The 13,830-nt window shown below is 53.6% G+C and overlaps 1 protein-coding gene across 1 annotated transcript in view; it reads left to right on the top strand.

The window, feature by feature from the left end:
* The window catches only part of Lhpp (phospholysine phosphohistidine inorganic pyrophosphate phosphatase), a 94,741-nt gene that overhangs the window by 16,031 nt on the left and 64,880 nt on the right, over window positions 1–13,830 (top strand). Inside the window, exons 3-5 of the mRNA XM_077105415.1 lie at window positions 1,776–1,929; window positions 6,176–6,239; window positions 7,103–7,195. Coding sequence (XP_076961530.1) covers window positions 1,776–1,929; window positions 6,176–6,239; window positions 7,103–7,195 — 311 coding nt within the window. The remainder of the gene's footprint in view (window positions 1–1,775; window positions 1,930–6,175; window positions 6,240–7,102; window positions 7,196–13,830) is intronic.

The raw sequence follows: 13,830 nt of genomic DNA on the forward strand, positions 1-13,830 counted from the left end.
CTGCCCATTATTTTGTTATTTACCATTATAAATAAGGGTGCTTATCCTAGAATTTCGTATAAATAGAGCCAAACTGTGTGCAGTTATGTCGGGGGTCCCACAAGACCAGCCCAGCCTGGGAGTTTCCCTAGGAGGACTCACAGCAGCAGTGACATGGTGCTTGGGGTTATTTAGTGAAAGAACGCAGACAACCCCGCAGGCAGGGAGGTGCCTGGGGCAGAGGCTGTGGGAGACCAGGTGTGAGATTCCCCTTGTCCCTGGAGTGGCACTCTGATATGACGAGTGACAGCAACATATGTGAAGTGTTGGCAAGCAGGAAGAGCCCTGGGGCCCCGGTGCCCAGGATGGCTCTCTGCGGTCAGTCATGGAAGCGTGCAGGGCCACCAGCCCCGAGGGCAAACTGATACAGTGTGGCCCAGGCCTCAGGCATGAGGACCCCTCTTATCAGGCAGCTTCACAGGGGCCCAGCACTTCGCTCCTTGGAGCCTGGGGAGGGAGTGTCCTGAAGACAGGCCACTCTGGGACGTGCAGGGTGTGGCAGGCCAGGCCTGCTGAGCCAGCCCTGGCTTTCACAATGGTCTTTTTTTTTTTTTTTTTTTTTAATATTTAGTTGTAGATGGACACAGTACATTTATTTATCTGTTTTTCTGTGGTGCTGGATTGAACCCAGTGCCTCACGCCTGCTAGGCAAGCGCTCTGCCACTGACCACAACCCCACAACCCCCACAATAGACTTTTGCAAGAGGCTCCTTATGCAAAACATTTTTGCCAAAACTCTCACAAATTTTTCAAAAATTTCACAGAATTTTCTTCACCAAGACATTTTTGAGACTTCACATTTTATTTACACCATGTATGGGCTGTTCTCTGTTTTAGTGCAGGGTCGTAGTCCACTGAGTGGGTGGCCACGGTGAGTCTGTCCATCCCCATATTGGTGGGTACTGGGCGTTTCCCGTTTTAGGCTCTTGGGAGCAGTGAGCATTCCTGATGATTCTTTTGGGTCAAGGCTGGGAGCCGAGTCTCTGGGACAGGGCAGGCCCACGTCCAGTCTTAGAAGACGCTGCTGCCCCTTTCCAGGGCTGTGCTGTTCCCCCGTCCTCGTCAGCACTCCTGTTGTTGGTGCTGCTGGACAGGAAGGGGTCTCGCTGTGGCTACCTCTGTTCTTTTCACCAGAAGGTCAAGGTGAATACCAAGGTGACGTGAGCAGGTTTCTTAAGGGGTCTGAAGCCACGAAGCCTAGACTCTGTGTACCCTTCCAGTTTTCCCTATTTCAACTGAAAACGGGGGAGTAAAGAAGGAAAGCCCTTCCTGGGGTCGGGGGGCTGGCAGGACCTATGCCCGTGTGTTCACCTGCAGTGTCCAGGGCTCTTCCAGGGTGAGGCCAGCAGTGCCAGTGCTCAGACTGCAAGCAGCCCAGCCTGTCCTCCTGCCAGGGTCCACCTCCGAAGGTTCCCCTCTTGGTTACCAAGCTCTGGGCTTCCTCCTGCTGAGCTGAGGTGGGGGAGCCCCTGGGGCTAGTGCCAGTGTGGGTTGAGGGGTCCCAGGAGAGCTGCGTCTTTCTCCTAATAAGCTCCCTAACTTGGGGAGGATAGCGCCCCTTCCTCGTCCACCCCCCGTGGTAGCTGTGAGGGCCAGACGGGAGCAGGAGCCGTGCCCGTTAGAAATCATCAATTTAATAAAAAAGAGAAAACAGGACGGAGAGCCTCTGAGAAAGGGGCAGATGTGACAGACGCGTTGTTCTTGGGTTGGGTGGTGATCTCTTTCTCTTTCTCCAGGAGTCCGCTCAGAGTTTGACCAGATTGACCAGTCCAACCCAAACTGTGTGGTGATGGCAGACGCCGGGGAGAGCTTTTCTTACCAGAACATGAACAAGGCCTTCCAGACACTCATGGAGCTGGAGAATCCCGTGCTCATATCCCTGGGGAAAGGGTGAGTCAGCCCCCGAGACAGTCGCTTCTGGCTCCCCTGGACGTGCTTTGTGGTTCTCTGAGAGAATCAAGAAGGAAGCAGATGGGGGGGGTGTGTGGAGGGAGCGCAGGAGGCCTGCTCCGCCCCCCACCCCCCGCCTTTCCTCCTCATTTCTTCCTGCCTCTTCTTCAGTGATTTTTTTAGGAAACCAGAGTACCCTGTCCTCTGGAGCTGGTTGACCAAGCATCTGTGTGGACTCCCAGCTAGGAGGGGCCAGGCTCAGGGTGGATGGAGGCCCTGCAGAGATCTCAGAGGCCAAATGTTGACCATTCCAACTTTGGAGTAAAGAAGAAGGCTGTGCAGTGGACAGGACATAGCCAAAGTGTTGAAGAACGGTCCCAAGGGACACCTAAGTAGTGACCAATTGGCCTGAGGGCCTGGGGGATAATCTGGTCTGGGCACTCAGTGTCTGTGGTCCCAGAGCATCATCTCTGTAAAGCAGTAATTTTATGAGCAGCCCTTAGTCTGAGCCTCCTGCATGTGCCTGACCCTTTGTGTTAGTCATCTTTCTGTGGCCGTGACATATATCTGAGATAAATCGATTTAAAAAGAAAAAGGGTTATTTTGATCCACAGTTTCAGAGGTTGCAGTCCATGGCCACCGGGTCACATTGCTTTCGGCCTGTGTGAGGCTGAGATCTTGGTGGAAGCATGTGGCGGAGGAAACCTGTTCACCTCACAGAGAAGGAGGACAGGGTGGGGGTCCCAATGTCCCCAGGCACACACCCCAGTGACCTAGGCCCCAGCTCCTAAAGATCCCACCATCCCCAACAGCTCATCAGCTGGGGACCAGTGCCCACTGCCTGGCCCACCAGGGGACACTTGAGAGCCACACCACAGCGCCATCCCTTTCCTTACAGAAACAGCCCTGGTCACGTTCCTCATACCTTTGCTGACCGCCAGGATCGCACACAGACATTAGAGAAGAATTAGAAAATAGAGAGCGAAAGGGAAGACAAGACGTCTCTACCTCCACTGCCCCAGGAATCAGCACTGGTGTTCCTCTCCCAGGGTCCTCACGGAGGGCCTCTTCACCATGTGGTGTCCAGCTGGACCTTGTTTTGTCACCTCGTTTTATGTTCGCCAGGCCATGTCTTGTGGGTGGCTTTGCACACGAAGAGGGGCTGTCTCTGTGACAGGGTCCCCGTTGTGTGGCTGTTTCCCTGTTTCTCCGTGCATCCGGGTGGTGTCCCCGAGGGTCCCGGTGGGCCTCTCTGGGGTCCTGATGCACGTTGCCCAGCTGCTTTACAGAAGGCATGCAGGTTCATCCTGTCGTAAGAGAAACACCTAGAGTTCTAGGATCGCGGCCTGCCGCGGTTACAAGGACACATTGGGGCCCTCCCCCAGCTGCTCAGGCAGATCCGCCACCTTGTCTGAGGAGCCGTGTCCAGTGTGGTCCTTCTGTGACTGGTCTCATGGCATCTGCCTGCTGAACAGGGCCAGCTGCTTGAGAGGACAAAGAAGAGACCGTGGCCGTCGCCAAGCGCTGGACTTACTCCATGTCGTTCAGTTCTGACAGCAGCCCTGGAGCTGTGGGCAGTGCGCCATCGGGCAGGTGGGGCACAGAGGCACACAGAGGTGAAGTGAGCCCTGACCTGGTGACTTCTGGTAGGGCCAGGAGTGCCCCTGGCCTGGTCAACCCCAGGGCCTCTGCCTCGCACCTCTAGGCCGTGTTGTAGAGCAGATGTTTGATCCTTACAAGATCTCAAAGTGTTTGGGGGCCTGTGTTTAAAAGTTGGGAGATTTTAGGAGATTTTAGATTTCAGTCTGCTGGCTGATGCCTTCTTCTCAGGGGAGGGCCGTCCGCTTGGTGAAAGCCTTCGACTGATTGGATTCGGCCCCCCCATGTCATGGAGGGTGCCCTGCTTTACTCAGACTCTACCATGTAAATCCAGAAAACACCTCCGCAGAAACATCCAAGTCATGTTTGATCAGCTGTGGTTACCGTGACCCAGCCACGTCGACGTTCCCTTCTCACCCTCGCAGTTTCCGTCACTGCTGGGAGGTCAGCCCAGCCCTGGCCTGCTTAGCTCACTGACCCGGGCTGGGCTGAGCCCTGGAGTGTTTTTTTCCCCCTTAGTTGTAGTTGGACACAACACCTTTATTTTATTTCTTTATTTGTATGTGGTGCTGAGGATCAAACCCAGGGCCTCACACATGCTAGGTGAGCACTCTACTGCTGAGCCCCAGCCCCAGCCTCAGCCTGGGTGGGATTTTTTAAGTGGTGCGTTGCAGTCATCTGTAATAATGAGGTTCATTGTGACATATTCGTACGCACACAACACGTCATTTTTCTGTTTCCTGCCTTCACACCCTGGGTGTTTGGTCAGCAGCCCTGTGCTAGACCCCCGCATAATCAAGAAGTTCTTCAAGGCTCATTTATGTTAAATTTTCTTCTTTAAAATTGTCTCGTAATTATTAAATTAATTATTCCAGATTATGAGGAGTAGTCAGAATCGGTATGTTGTTGGGAAAAAAACAGACTCTCTGCTCTTGGGTTTGTAATACGCAACAGCCTGGGCAGCGGGAGGGTTTGGCAAGAGGTGGGTGGGCTCCAGCTGGTGGGCCCTGACTTGGGCGTGGGGGGGTTAAGCCAGGGAAGGAAACCAATGGCTTTTAGGTGAGGTCACAGCCGCTCTGGGCCCAAGACCCAGGACGGGCTGTTGTCAAGGTGCTGCCACGGGCTGGGGTGGCCGCTGATGAGGCGAGTGCTGTGGAGGAGGCATGGGCGGCGGAGGCCGGGCAGGGCAGGGTGTCCTCCTCCTGGAATGGAGTGATTTACATTTGGCATCTGTTTGGACCGAGAGTGGGAATTGGCTTTGTAATTTCTTCTGTCATGCCGCCTTCAGAAAATTAAGCTGTTTACGCGACAGACTATGGAAGGTTAATGGCTCTTCTGGGAAAGGTCAAGTGGTCATTTTGAAGGGAGCTGTGCTGAATAATCGGAAACGGCAGGAGAATAAAGCATAAAATCGGATCTGACTACTGCTCCCACTGGTCCCCCTGTCCTGGCGCCAGCTTCCCCTTGCTGTAGAGCACACAGGCCTGTCCAGGGCCACTGTGGCCCTTTGGGTCAGAAACAAAAGAAAATGAACGCAGTCTCTAGGGTGTGGAAATAAATTAAATACTCGTCTTTACTGCTCCTCCAAAAAATTTTATCCAACAGATGGCTTTTTTATTTTCCTGAATGAATAAGAAATACAGAGAAATTCTTGGCCTATAAAACCAGCCCAGATTTGGTTAAAAAAGAAGGCTCTGATTTTGGTTTCTAGGAGTCAGTGGTTTTTGAACTCCAGAACCAGCCTAGGGAGCACTGGGTTTTGATGGTGTGTCTTCAGGCAACCCCGAGTCCTGTGGGAAAGTAGAGAAGGGGTTTGGGCCCTGAAGTGAGCCTGCTCACCTTCTCTCTGGTTTTCTGCACGCATGCTTGTTTAACGTCCCTAAATCTGGAGGGCAGGGAAGAGACGGGACACTGATGTGGTGGGTGGCAGGACACAGTCACAGCTCTGATGTCAGATCCCGCTCTTGGCGCTGGGGTTTCTGTACGTGCTTCAGGGCAGCAGGATGAGCTGCCTTCACCCCTCTTCATGGCCATGTGGCTTTGCTCAGAGCTCCAGGCTCGGTCCTCCATGGACCTGGGACCAGGTGCCTCGAGGCTCGGGTCTGACATGGGCAGCCAGGTCAGGTCAAGGACCAGGCTCAGCCCAACCACTGGCCTCATGGCACCTGTCTTAAGAAAGGAGCTCTCCTGCGGGCCAAGCTGACTTGGCCTCCCGATGGCTCCCGAGAGCATCTGGTGCCTGTGGCGCCCGGCCCCTTGCCCGACCTCTGCTGATGGAGGTGTGGCGGGCTGCTGGGGAACTAATGGCACTTTCTTCTTCAACAGTACTTAGGGTTAATTATTAGCAATTATGGGTTCGCCACATGCTCCATGTGCTGCTGTCCCTTCCCAGAATACTGGGTACTCGTCTTCCTCTGTGTCAGCAACTGGATCCAGCTGCTCCTGGAGTCCCCAGTTAATCATTGCAATGGGTCCCAAGGCTGGTGGCAGGAGCTACCCAGACTGAAGGCCTGATCTCGGCAGGCACCCCCTGGGCTACTGGGCCCCTGGGCTCTGTTGTCCAGGCCCCCACGAGTCGGCTCGGCACGGCGTCGGCGCTGACCTGAACCAGGGCTCTGCTCACCTCCTCCCTTCTGCTCTCTTGTAGACGCTACTACAAGGAAACCTCGGGCCTGATGCTGGACGTCGGAGCCTACATGAAGGCGCTCGAGGTGCCCACCTGGCTCTGCCCCGAGCCCTCTTCAGGGACGTCTGACGTCCTTCAGACCTTCCTGGAGAAGAGGCCAGGCTTGATGCATAAGTGGCCTTTCCTGTTTCAAAGTCCCCCTCCTGTGTGGGGCTTCCAGCTGTGCACTCCCCGTCCTCTGGGGCTGTCCTGGTCACCACTCTGTCCTCCCTGTCCCCTCTTCCAGCCCCTCCCTGCCTGCTCTCCCAGCATGCTCTCTGCTGCACTCCTCTCTTGCTCATGGCTTTGTGTCTGTGCTGACCACTGGCCTCCTTCCTGACCTTGGTCAGCAGCAGCACCTCAGATGTGATGGAACTGACCTCCTTCCTGATACTCCCCTCCAGTTTACAAGGCCATCTGTGGCCCCCAAGTCCACTCTGACCCACATCCCCTTAGCTGCCCTCACCCTGGCTGCTGCCCCAGGTCAGCTTCAGGGCTGCAGTGCTCCTGCCTTCCCACGCTTAGTGGGCGGGAGGGCAGACGGTGGGTGGAAGTGGACCTCTCAGGAGGCCTGTGGTGGAGCTGGAGGTGCGCACAGGGGAGGAAGCCAGGAAGGCCCTCAGTGGCAGCCAAGTGAGCAGAGGCCAGCCCTGGTCTCCTGGCCTGGGGGAGGCCGTGGCTTTGCCACATGCCTCATGCTGCCGCAGGCCTTTCAGTGGGTGGCAGGGACGACACTGGGTGTCCTGACCACAAGAGTCACGGCACTCTTGCCTGTAATCTGTAACTCTCAGGTCCACGGTGTCCTGCCTTGTCCAGGCTCCTGACCTCTAGGGACACATTGGCATGTCTTTTCATGGGCATGCACCTGTTCTTGACCCACACCCATGCTGCGTCTCTCTCCTTTCCCAGTACGCCTGTGGGATTGAAGCCGAAGTGGTGGGGAAACCTTCTCCCGAGTTTTTCAAGTCCGCCCTGCAAGCAATGGGAGTGGAAGCCCACCAGGTAGGAACGGCAGGATTTCTTTTATTTTATTGTGAGAAATTTTAAACACGTTCAAAAGTAGAGAGAAGATGATGCCACCTCCCATGTATCCATCAACACAAGCAACTTCAAACACACACGCAAGTAGGGGGCAGTGACTCCCGCGTGTCCACCCGCCAGGTTCACTGTGATCTGCTTGATTTCTTCTTTCTCATAAAAGACTTTTTTTCCCGTCTGTTTTTAAGGTGAGTGAGGTACTGACAGACGCTACGGCGTGAAGAGTCTTAGAATAGCCTGGTGGATGCAGGAGGCCAGGCAGGGAGGGACAGAGCTGTTGTGTGATCCCACTTACAGGAGCTGTCCAGCACGGGCACATCCAGAGGCACAGAAACAAGTGGCTATGAGCCTGGGGCCTGGGGCTCTTTGGTGCAGGATCTCCTTTGGGGCCATGGAAGTGCTCTGGAACATGGAGATGGCCATACAACCTTGTGAACACACTTAGTGTCAGCAGCCTGAACGCTGATGTCACTATGGTGATAAGTTTTATTTAACATGTATCTTACCTAAATAATTTTTTAAAAATCACCTTTAAAAATCAACAATAGTTCCTTATTAGTAGATGATGAAATCCAAGTCTCAGCATCCCCAGCTGTCCTGGAAGGGTTCTTTTCCAGTTGATTTGCTGGACTCCAACCCGGCTGGGTCTACACCACATTAGGGTTAGGCGTCCTGACTCTCTGGTTAACATTCACGTGGAGCATTTCAAGTATCTGCACAGTTCGAGGGCAGCACAAGAACCTCAAGGCACATCATGGAGCTGCAGTAATTATCAACTAATAACCATTTTAAAAATTATTTTAACTTTTCACTCTGAAGAAATTTCACACATAGTACAAGTTGCCACCGTGGTGGGGTGGACTCCACGTGCCGTCCACTGGTTTCCCAATGTGGGCGCTTACACCGTGACTGTGGAACAGGGATAGACCGGGAAACTGGCGTTGACACAGGACCACCGACCAATTTAGAGACCTCCGTCAGGTGACCCCAGCCAGTGCCACTGTTTCTTTTTGTTGTTGTTGTTGTTGGGGACATGTTGCACTTAGCAGTCCTGTGCCCTGGTGTCATTTATTCTAGGACAATCCCTGGTTGTCCTTTGTCTTTCGTGGCTGTGGGGTTTTGAAGCATGCCGGCTAGCCGTTCTGTAGAGTCCCCTGCATTTGGTTCTGCTGTTGTTTCCTCACATTTTCATTTTAGTTACACATCTTGGGCCAGAATCGCACAGAACCTATTATGGCTCGGTGGTCACAGAGGTGTCTGCAAGGCTCTGTGCTGTGAAGTCATGTTTGTTCCTTTTAATGAGCATTCTGTGGGAAGGTGCTTGGTTCCTCTTCCGAATCACGCTTTCCCTCCCTGCTGTACCATGCACTGCTTATGCCTATGAGGGAGGGCATCGGGGATTGAACACAGGGCCTTGCACATGCTAGGCAGGCACTGTACCACTGAGCCACATCCCCAGCCTTTGGTTTTTGAGACAGGCTCTCCCTCAGTTGCCCAGGCTGGCCTCACACTTGAGATCCTCCTGCATCAGCCTCCTAAATAGTTAAGAGGCGTGTGCCACTGCGCCTGACGTAATCCTTACCTGAAACAGTCATTACTGTGGTGTTTCCCAAATGGCGCTTTTTATGAACTGGAATTCACCACAAGCGATAGCTTCCCCTTTTCTTCCTTTTGTTTATACCAACATGGACCCAGGGACCCAACGTGGACCCCACAATGTTTTATTGTATGAGTTACGCTTTGTTGCTACTGTTATTTACTTTGTTGTTCAGATTGTCCCATGCTTGTCTGTTGGGACCTCTTCCAAGTTTACTAGCCGCTTGTTTAATCTATTCACCCACCAATCCTCTCCTCTGAAGCTAGGGATTCTTTTTAAAAGCATAGACAATTCCATTATCATATCTAAAAACAATTAACAGTGATTCCTTAATATCATCAAAGATCATATTCCCCTGTTTGTCTTTAAATGTTTTATGTTGTTCACGATTTGTTTGAATCAGGATGCAAAGTCCTTCCATTGCGATTGGTTGATGCTGTTTTTAAATGTCTTCATCTATCCTTCCTCTTCCTCCCCCATTCTTATTTTTCTTTCAACTTTTGAGGGAAACCTGGGCTGTCCGCCCTGTGGTTTCCCAGGGTCTGGCCTGGATTGGGTGCTGCTCCTGCCCCCTGCTCCTGCACCGCTGTGTTGGGTGGGTTCAGCACCTTGCCTGGGTCGGGCCCAGACCTAGTGCAACCTCCTCTCCAGCTGGAGGCTCTGGACGTCCAGCCCTGTGCTTACCTGGTGTCAGCAGCTGTGAATGACCAGGGCCAGCTCCACCTGGTCATTAAGGGTCACTAGAAGGTTTTGCATCCTGGTGGCCTTTCTTCAGTTCTTCTCTGGGATCCTTCTCTGCAGGAGAATTCCAGTCTACTGCTGGTTAGCTTGAGGTTCCTGTTGGAAATGCCAGATTCCTTTATTTATTTGTTTTTAAAACAGTGAGTTCTCTAGCATCCTCCCAAGGTGACAGGTGAGATTTTAAAATACGCATATCGTTACAGACAAACGGTCTAAATGCATTTGATGTGTGTCCGTCTGTTCCAGATGTCATCCTATCCAGCTGCCTGGTGTCACCCTATTGATGGCCTAGTTGTCATGCTATTGATGTGCCAGTTATTTCATCTGTGACCAGGGGGAACCTCCTTGGGTTGCCACCCAGGTCCTTCTGATCTGACTCCAGTGGTGCCTGAGAGGCTCTTCCCTCCCAGTCATGGCAGAGTGTCCCAGACCTGCCTTGTGCCTTTCCTGCCTGAGGCCTGGGTCACCGTCCTCCTAAGGAGCCCTGCTCACCGTTAGTGGGAAGCGTATCTAGAAACCGTGGCGAGGATGTCAGTAGTTCCCGTTGCTTCTGGGTTGAGCATCATTTCAAGTGAAGCTCTCAAAAATTTACATTATTAAACACAAAATGCACCCTGAAATTTCGTACTAAGACTTCCGGTGCAGGTCCGAGCCGTGGTCTGTGCTTCCTCTCCCCTCCCATCTGCTTTTCCCTCGGCCAGGTCAGGAATCCTCGCTCTCCAGAACAGCGACCTGATCATCTGCTTAGGCCAGTGGTTCACACACGTCCCTGAGTCCCAGAGCATGCTGCAGAAGGGAAGCCAGACGCCCCCAGTGCTTACTCCATGGTGCTGGCAGGGTATACGGTAGCTCCACGCATCCCTGCAATGTCCCTGGTGAGGTGGCCGCTGATCTCTGAATGTGATGAGATGGCGGCTGGTGCTGGTGACAGTCTCTTCTTGACAGTTCTTTCTCTTTACAGCACATTCCCTCTGGAGATTGATGAGCAAAATAGCGTATTAAGGCTGCAGGGAACATCTGTTCTGGAGAGAGGTCCCCCAGGTGGATCCTTTTTTGAATTCAGTTTACTTTTAATTTTTAAGGAATTGGTTTTGCAGCATTTGAATTTGTTTCATAGTTATGTAAAATATTTATGTAGTTCCAAAATCAAATCCACAGAACCAGCCACGTTCAAGGCGGTCGGACTCCTGAGCTCCTGATTCTGTTCTGTTCCTACTTGTCTCCCACGGGGAGCCGTCTTTACAATCTTCATTGCTTATCTTTCCATTTTTAAAATATAAGCAACCGTGTATATGTTCGTCTCACTCATCAGGTGAATTTAAGAGAGAATAAATTCTTAAGGTACTTTCTTATACAGTGGAAGAACAGCCGTTGTGACAATCTGAGTTTAAAAGCAGCATTTAGGGGCTGGGAGTGTGGCTCAGGGTGGAGGGCGTGCTAGCATGCCCAGGGCCCTGGGTTCAAGTCTTATCACCAAATCCGGCCCTCCTCACAAACCCCAGCATCGCCCAAACAGCAGCCACAGCAGTGAAATCTGTCACTGCTTAGAAATGCGACCAGCAGCAACCGAATGTACGGACGGTGCTGTGGGGTGTATTTGCAAAGCTCCATCTTGGATGACCCCCCCCTTTTCTTCTTTAAGGCATTTGTTAAGTTTTTTCTGCCAGGGATGAGAAGCTGCCCTCCCACCGGTCCCCCTGCACACCCTGGGGAAGAGCTGAGGCGCTCTGGGGTCTGGAGGCTGGAGCCGTGGGTGTGGGAGGGGGTGAGGCCTCCGATTCTTGCCAGGTCAGGGCGGCTGCTGCCTTCCGCTGGCTGGTCCTTCTGGAGCATCTGCGGCCCTGGGCAGCTGGGGAGCTGTTTTCTCTGGGGACTCCAGGCACATGTGGCCAAGCTGTACCTATTTACCTCCCACGTTCTAAGTCCCTCTTCCGCCCTCAGGTGACGTTGCTTGCACATTCTTAAGGTCGAGCCCGCTGCTCTGCTGACGTTCTGGCTGAGGGTACTTGAGTGTCAGGATGTGACCACATTGTAAAGCAGGATTTCAAAATAAGGCCATTTCAGATAGCTTCTGCGGAGGTGATAATTCTCCGTTCCTCTTCCTTATTTTTAATGAAAAATGGCTACGAGGAGCTGCTGGCTGCCCAGTGCCAGGCCGCGGCAGACCCTGAATTCTTCAAGCTGTCTAATCAATGAAGTCATCACCGCCGTTCCCTTGGCAGCGCCTCTCCCCTGCTGGCTTGCTGCTGGCTGCGGAGGGGCTCTCGCCTGCGCTAGAATGGACGGAGCTCCCAGACCCAGCTTCCACTTCAACCTTTCCCCAGCAGCCCCAGGTGAAGGGCTGGTCGCGCTAATAGACGGCGGTTCAAACCCCTCAGAGGGAGTGAGGCCTCTTTTAGGGTCAGGAATCGGGCAAAGGAAAACATGGAATGGTTGATTCTAGAAATGCCTGGTTCTCATGGCTGACGCTCCTGTGGCTGTGGTATTTGTAGAGCTTCATACTGACGCCCGCAGGACAGGTCAGTGTGGGCAGTTTGTTCTCCAGAAGCCTCAGTCCTGTTGGTTGTAAGTTGTGCAGCTTAACGGAAGTCAGGCGGTTCAGACCAGGCGGGTGGTGGGGAGGAGCCTGTGTGGCAGCTGGCCCGAGGGTCCATGTCACAGGCCAGGAACCTGAGCCCGGGGAGGAAGGTCCTCGACACCAGCCCTGTCACCTGCCTATAGAGGGACACGGGGCTGCCTCCTGCCCACTTGCTCTGTGTTTGCCTCCTTGTGCACGCTTCTGATGCCTTTCTGGGCTCTGGGGCTGTGGTGTGGAGCCATGGTCCCCACGTTGCTTCTCTTCAGGAGAAGTTCACCCTCCAGCACACGTGTGCCAGACTTGCCTGTGTCCTTACCAACACCATTGTTTCTTTTGGAAAAACAGTGATCCTTGAGTTTTCTGATTTGTCTACCTTTCCGTCCTTCCTTTCTTCCTCCTCCTCTTTCTTTTTGGCTGCGCTGGAGATGTGACCCAGCTCCACATGCCAGCCAGTGCTCTGCCACTGAGCCACACTCCCAGCCCTGGCCCTTCAGCTTCGCTCCTTATGAATGTGCCAGGCCCTGGTGGACGTGGCTTAGGGATGCACCACCCGAGCTTGCTGGGGGTCCTGGTGGCTGAAGGTGAAGGTGTCACCTGGGCCTCTCCACGTGGGGTGTGCTCCTCAGTGCAGTGCAGGGATGACCACTGCTTTGTCCCCACCCAGGCCTGCTGTTCCCTGCCCTGTGACAGGGAGACAGGCTCAACCCAGCAGAGTCCTGACGTAGCTAAAAATGTCATGGAACGAAGGCTTTCTGGGGACACTCTCTGCCCTGGAAGTGCGTCCTCCACAATGCTGCCCCTGTTCTTCTCCTGGCATCTGTGGTGGCCAAGGAGTGCCTGCAGGCAGGTGACACTGGAGGAGAAGGAAGGAGCCCACTGCCGCGAGGCCTGGGGCACTTCCTGCAGCTCTCTGGGTTCCAGGATCTGAGTCTGGCCTCTCAGTTGTGTCTCTGTCTCAGCGCTGCCAGCTCATCGGACAGGAAGTGAGATCCAGGCCTGACAGGTAGAGGTTTTTATTTCCCTCGACAGTGCACCTCTTGACCTCCATCTTCTTGCCAATGATTTTTTAAGTCCTAAATGATTTGGGAATAATTGCTCCTCCTGGCGTGATTATCGCCCTTCACCGATAGTAAATCTCTGAAGTCCCCAGGGTCCCGAACGCATTTTGGTTTTCAGAGCCCACAAGCTGGCCCAGACAGGCATCGCTGCTCCGGGCAGCCACGTACCCCTGTTTTCCCTCTCCCCGCACCCCCACAGGCTGCCTCCTGGGGCTCTGCTGCCTGTGAGCGTCCGTGTGTCAGGCCACACCACAAAGGCTGCTCCCTGAGTGACCGCTCTCCCTCCAAGGGCCAGGTTTTTCTGGTTCCGTCTCCACGGGCTGCACCAGCACATGTCCAGCCCAGGAGACCCTGAGAGTGCCCCTTCTGAGAGGGAAGAGTTTCTGCCGCCAGTTATGGGTGTGCGTGTGTGCGTGCGTGTGTGTGTGCGTGTGTGTGCGTGTGTGTGTGCATGTGTGTGTGTGCGTGTGCCCCTGCCACACACAAAACCTGATTTTCCAGAGGCGTGGAAAACACCAGGCATGACGGGTAGTACTGGGAAGACCCATCCCATTTTTAAGGAGCCACCAGGATCATGGTCCCTGGGCCCCAGTTGGAGCGCTGTGGGTGTTCACAGGCCCAGCTG

This window comes from Callospermophilus lateralis, chromosome 15, assembly GCF_048772815.1.
Source record: "Callospermophilus lateralis isolate mCalLat2 chromosome 15, mCalLat2.hap1, whole genome shotgun sequence".
Classification (NCBI taxonomy): domain Eukaryota; kingdom Metazoa; phylum Chordata; class Mammalia; order Rodentia; family Sciuridae; genus Callospermophilus; species Callospermophilus lateralis.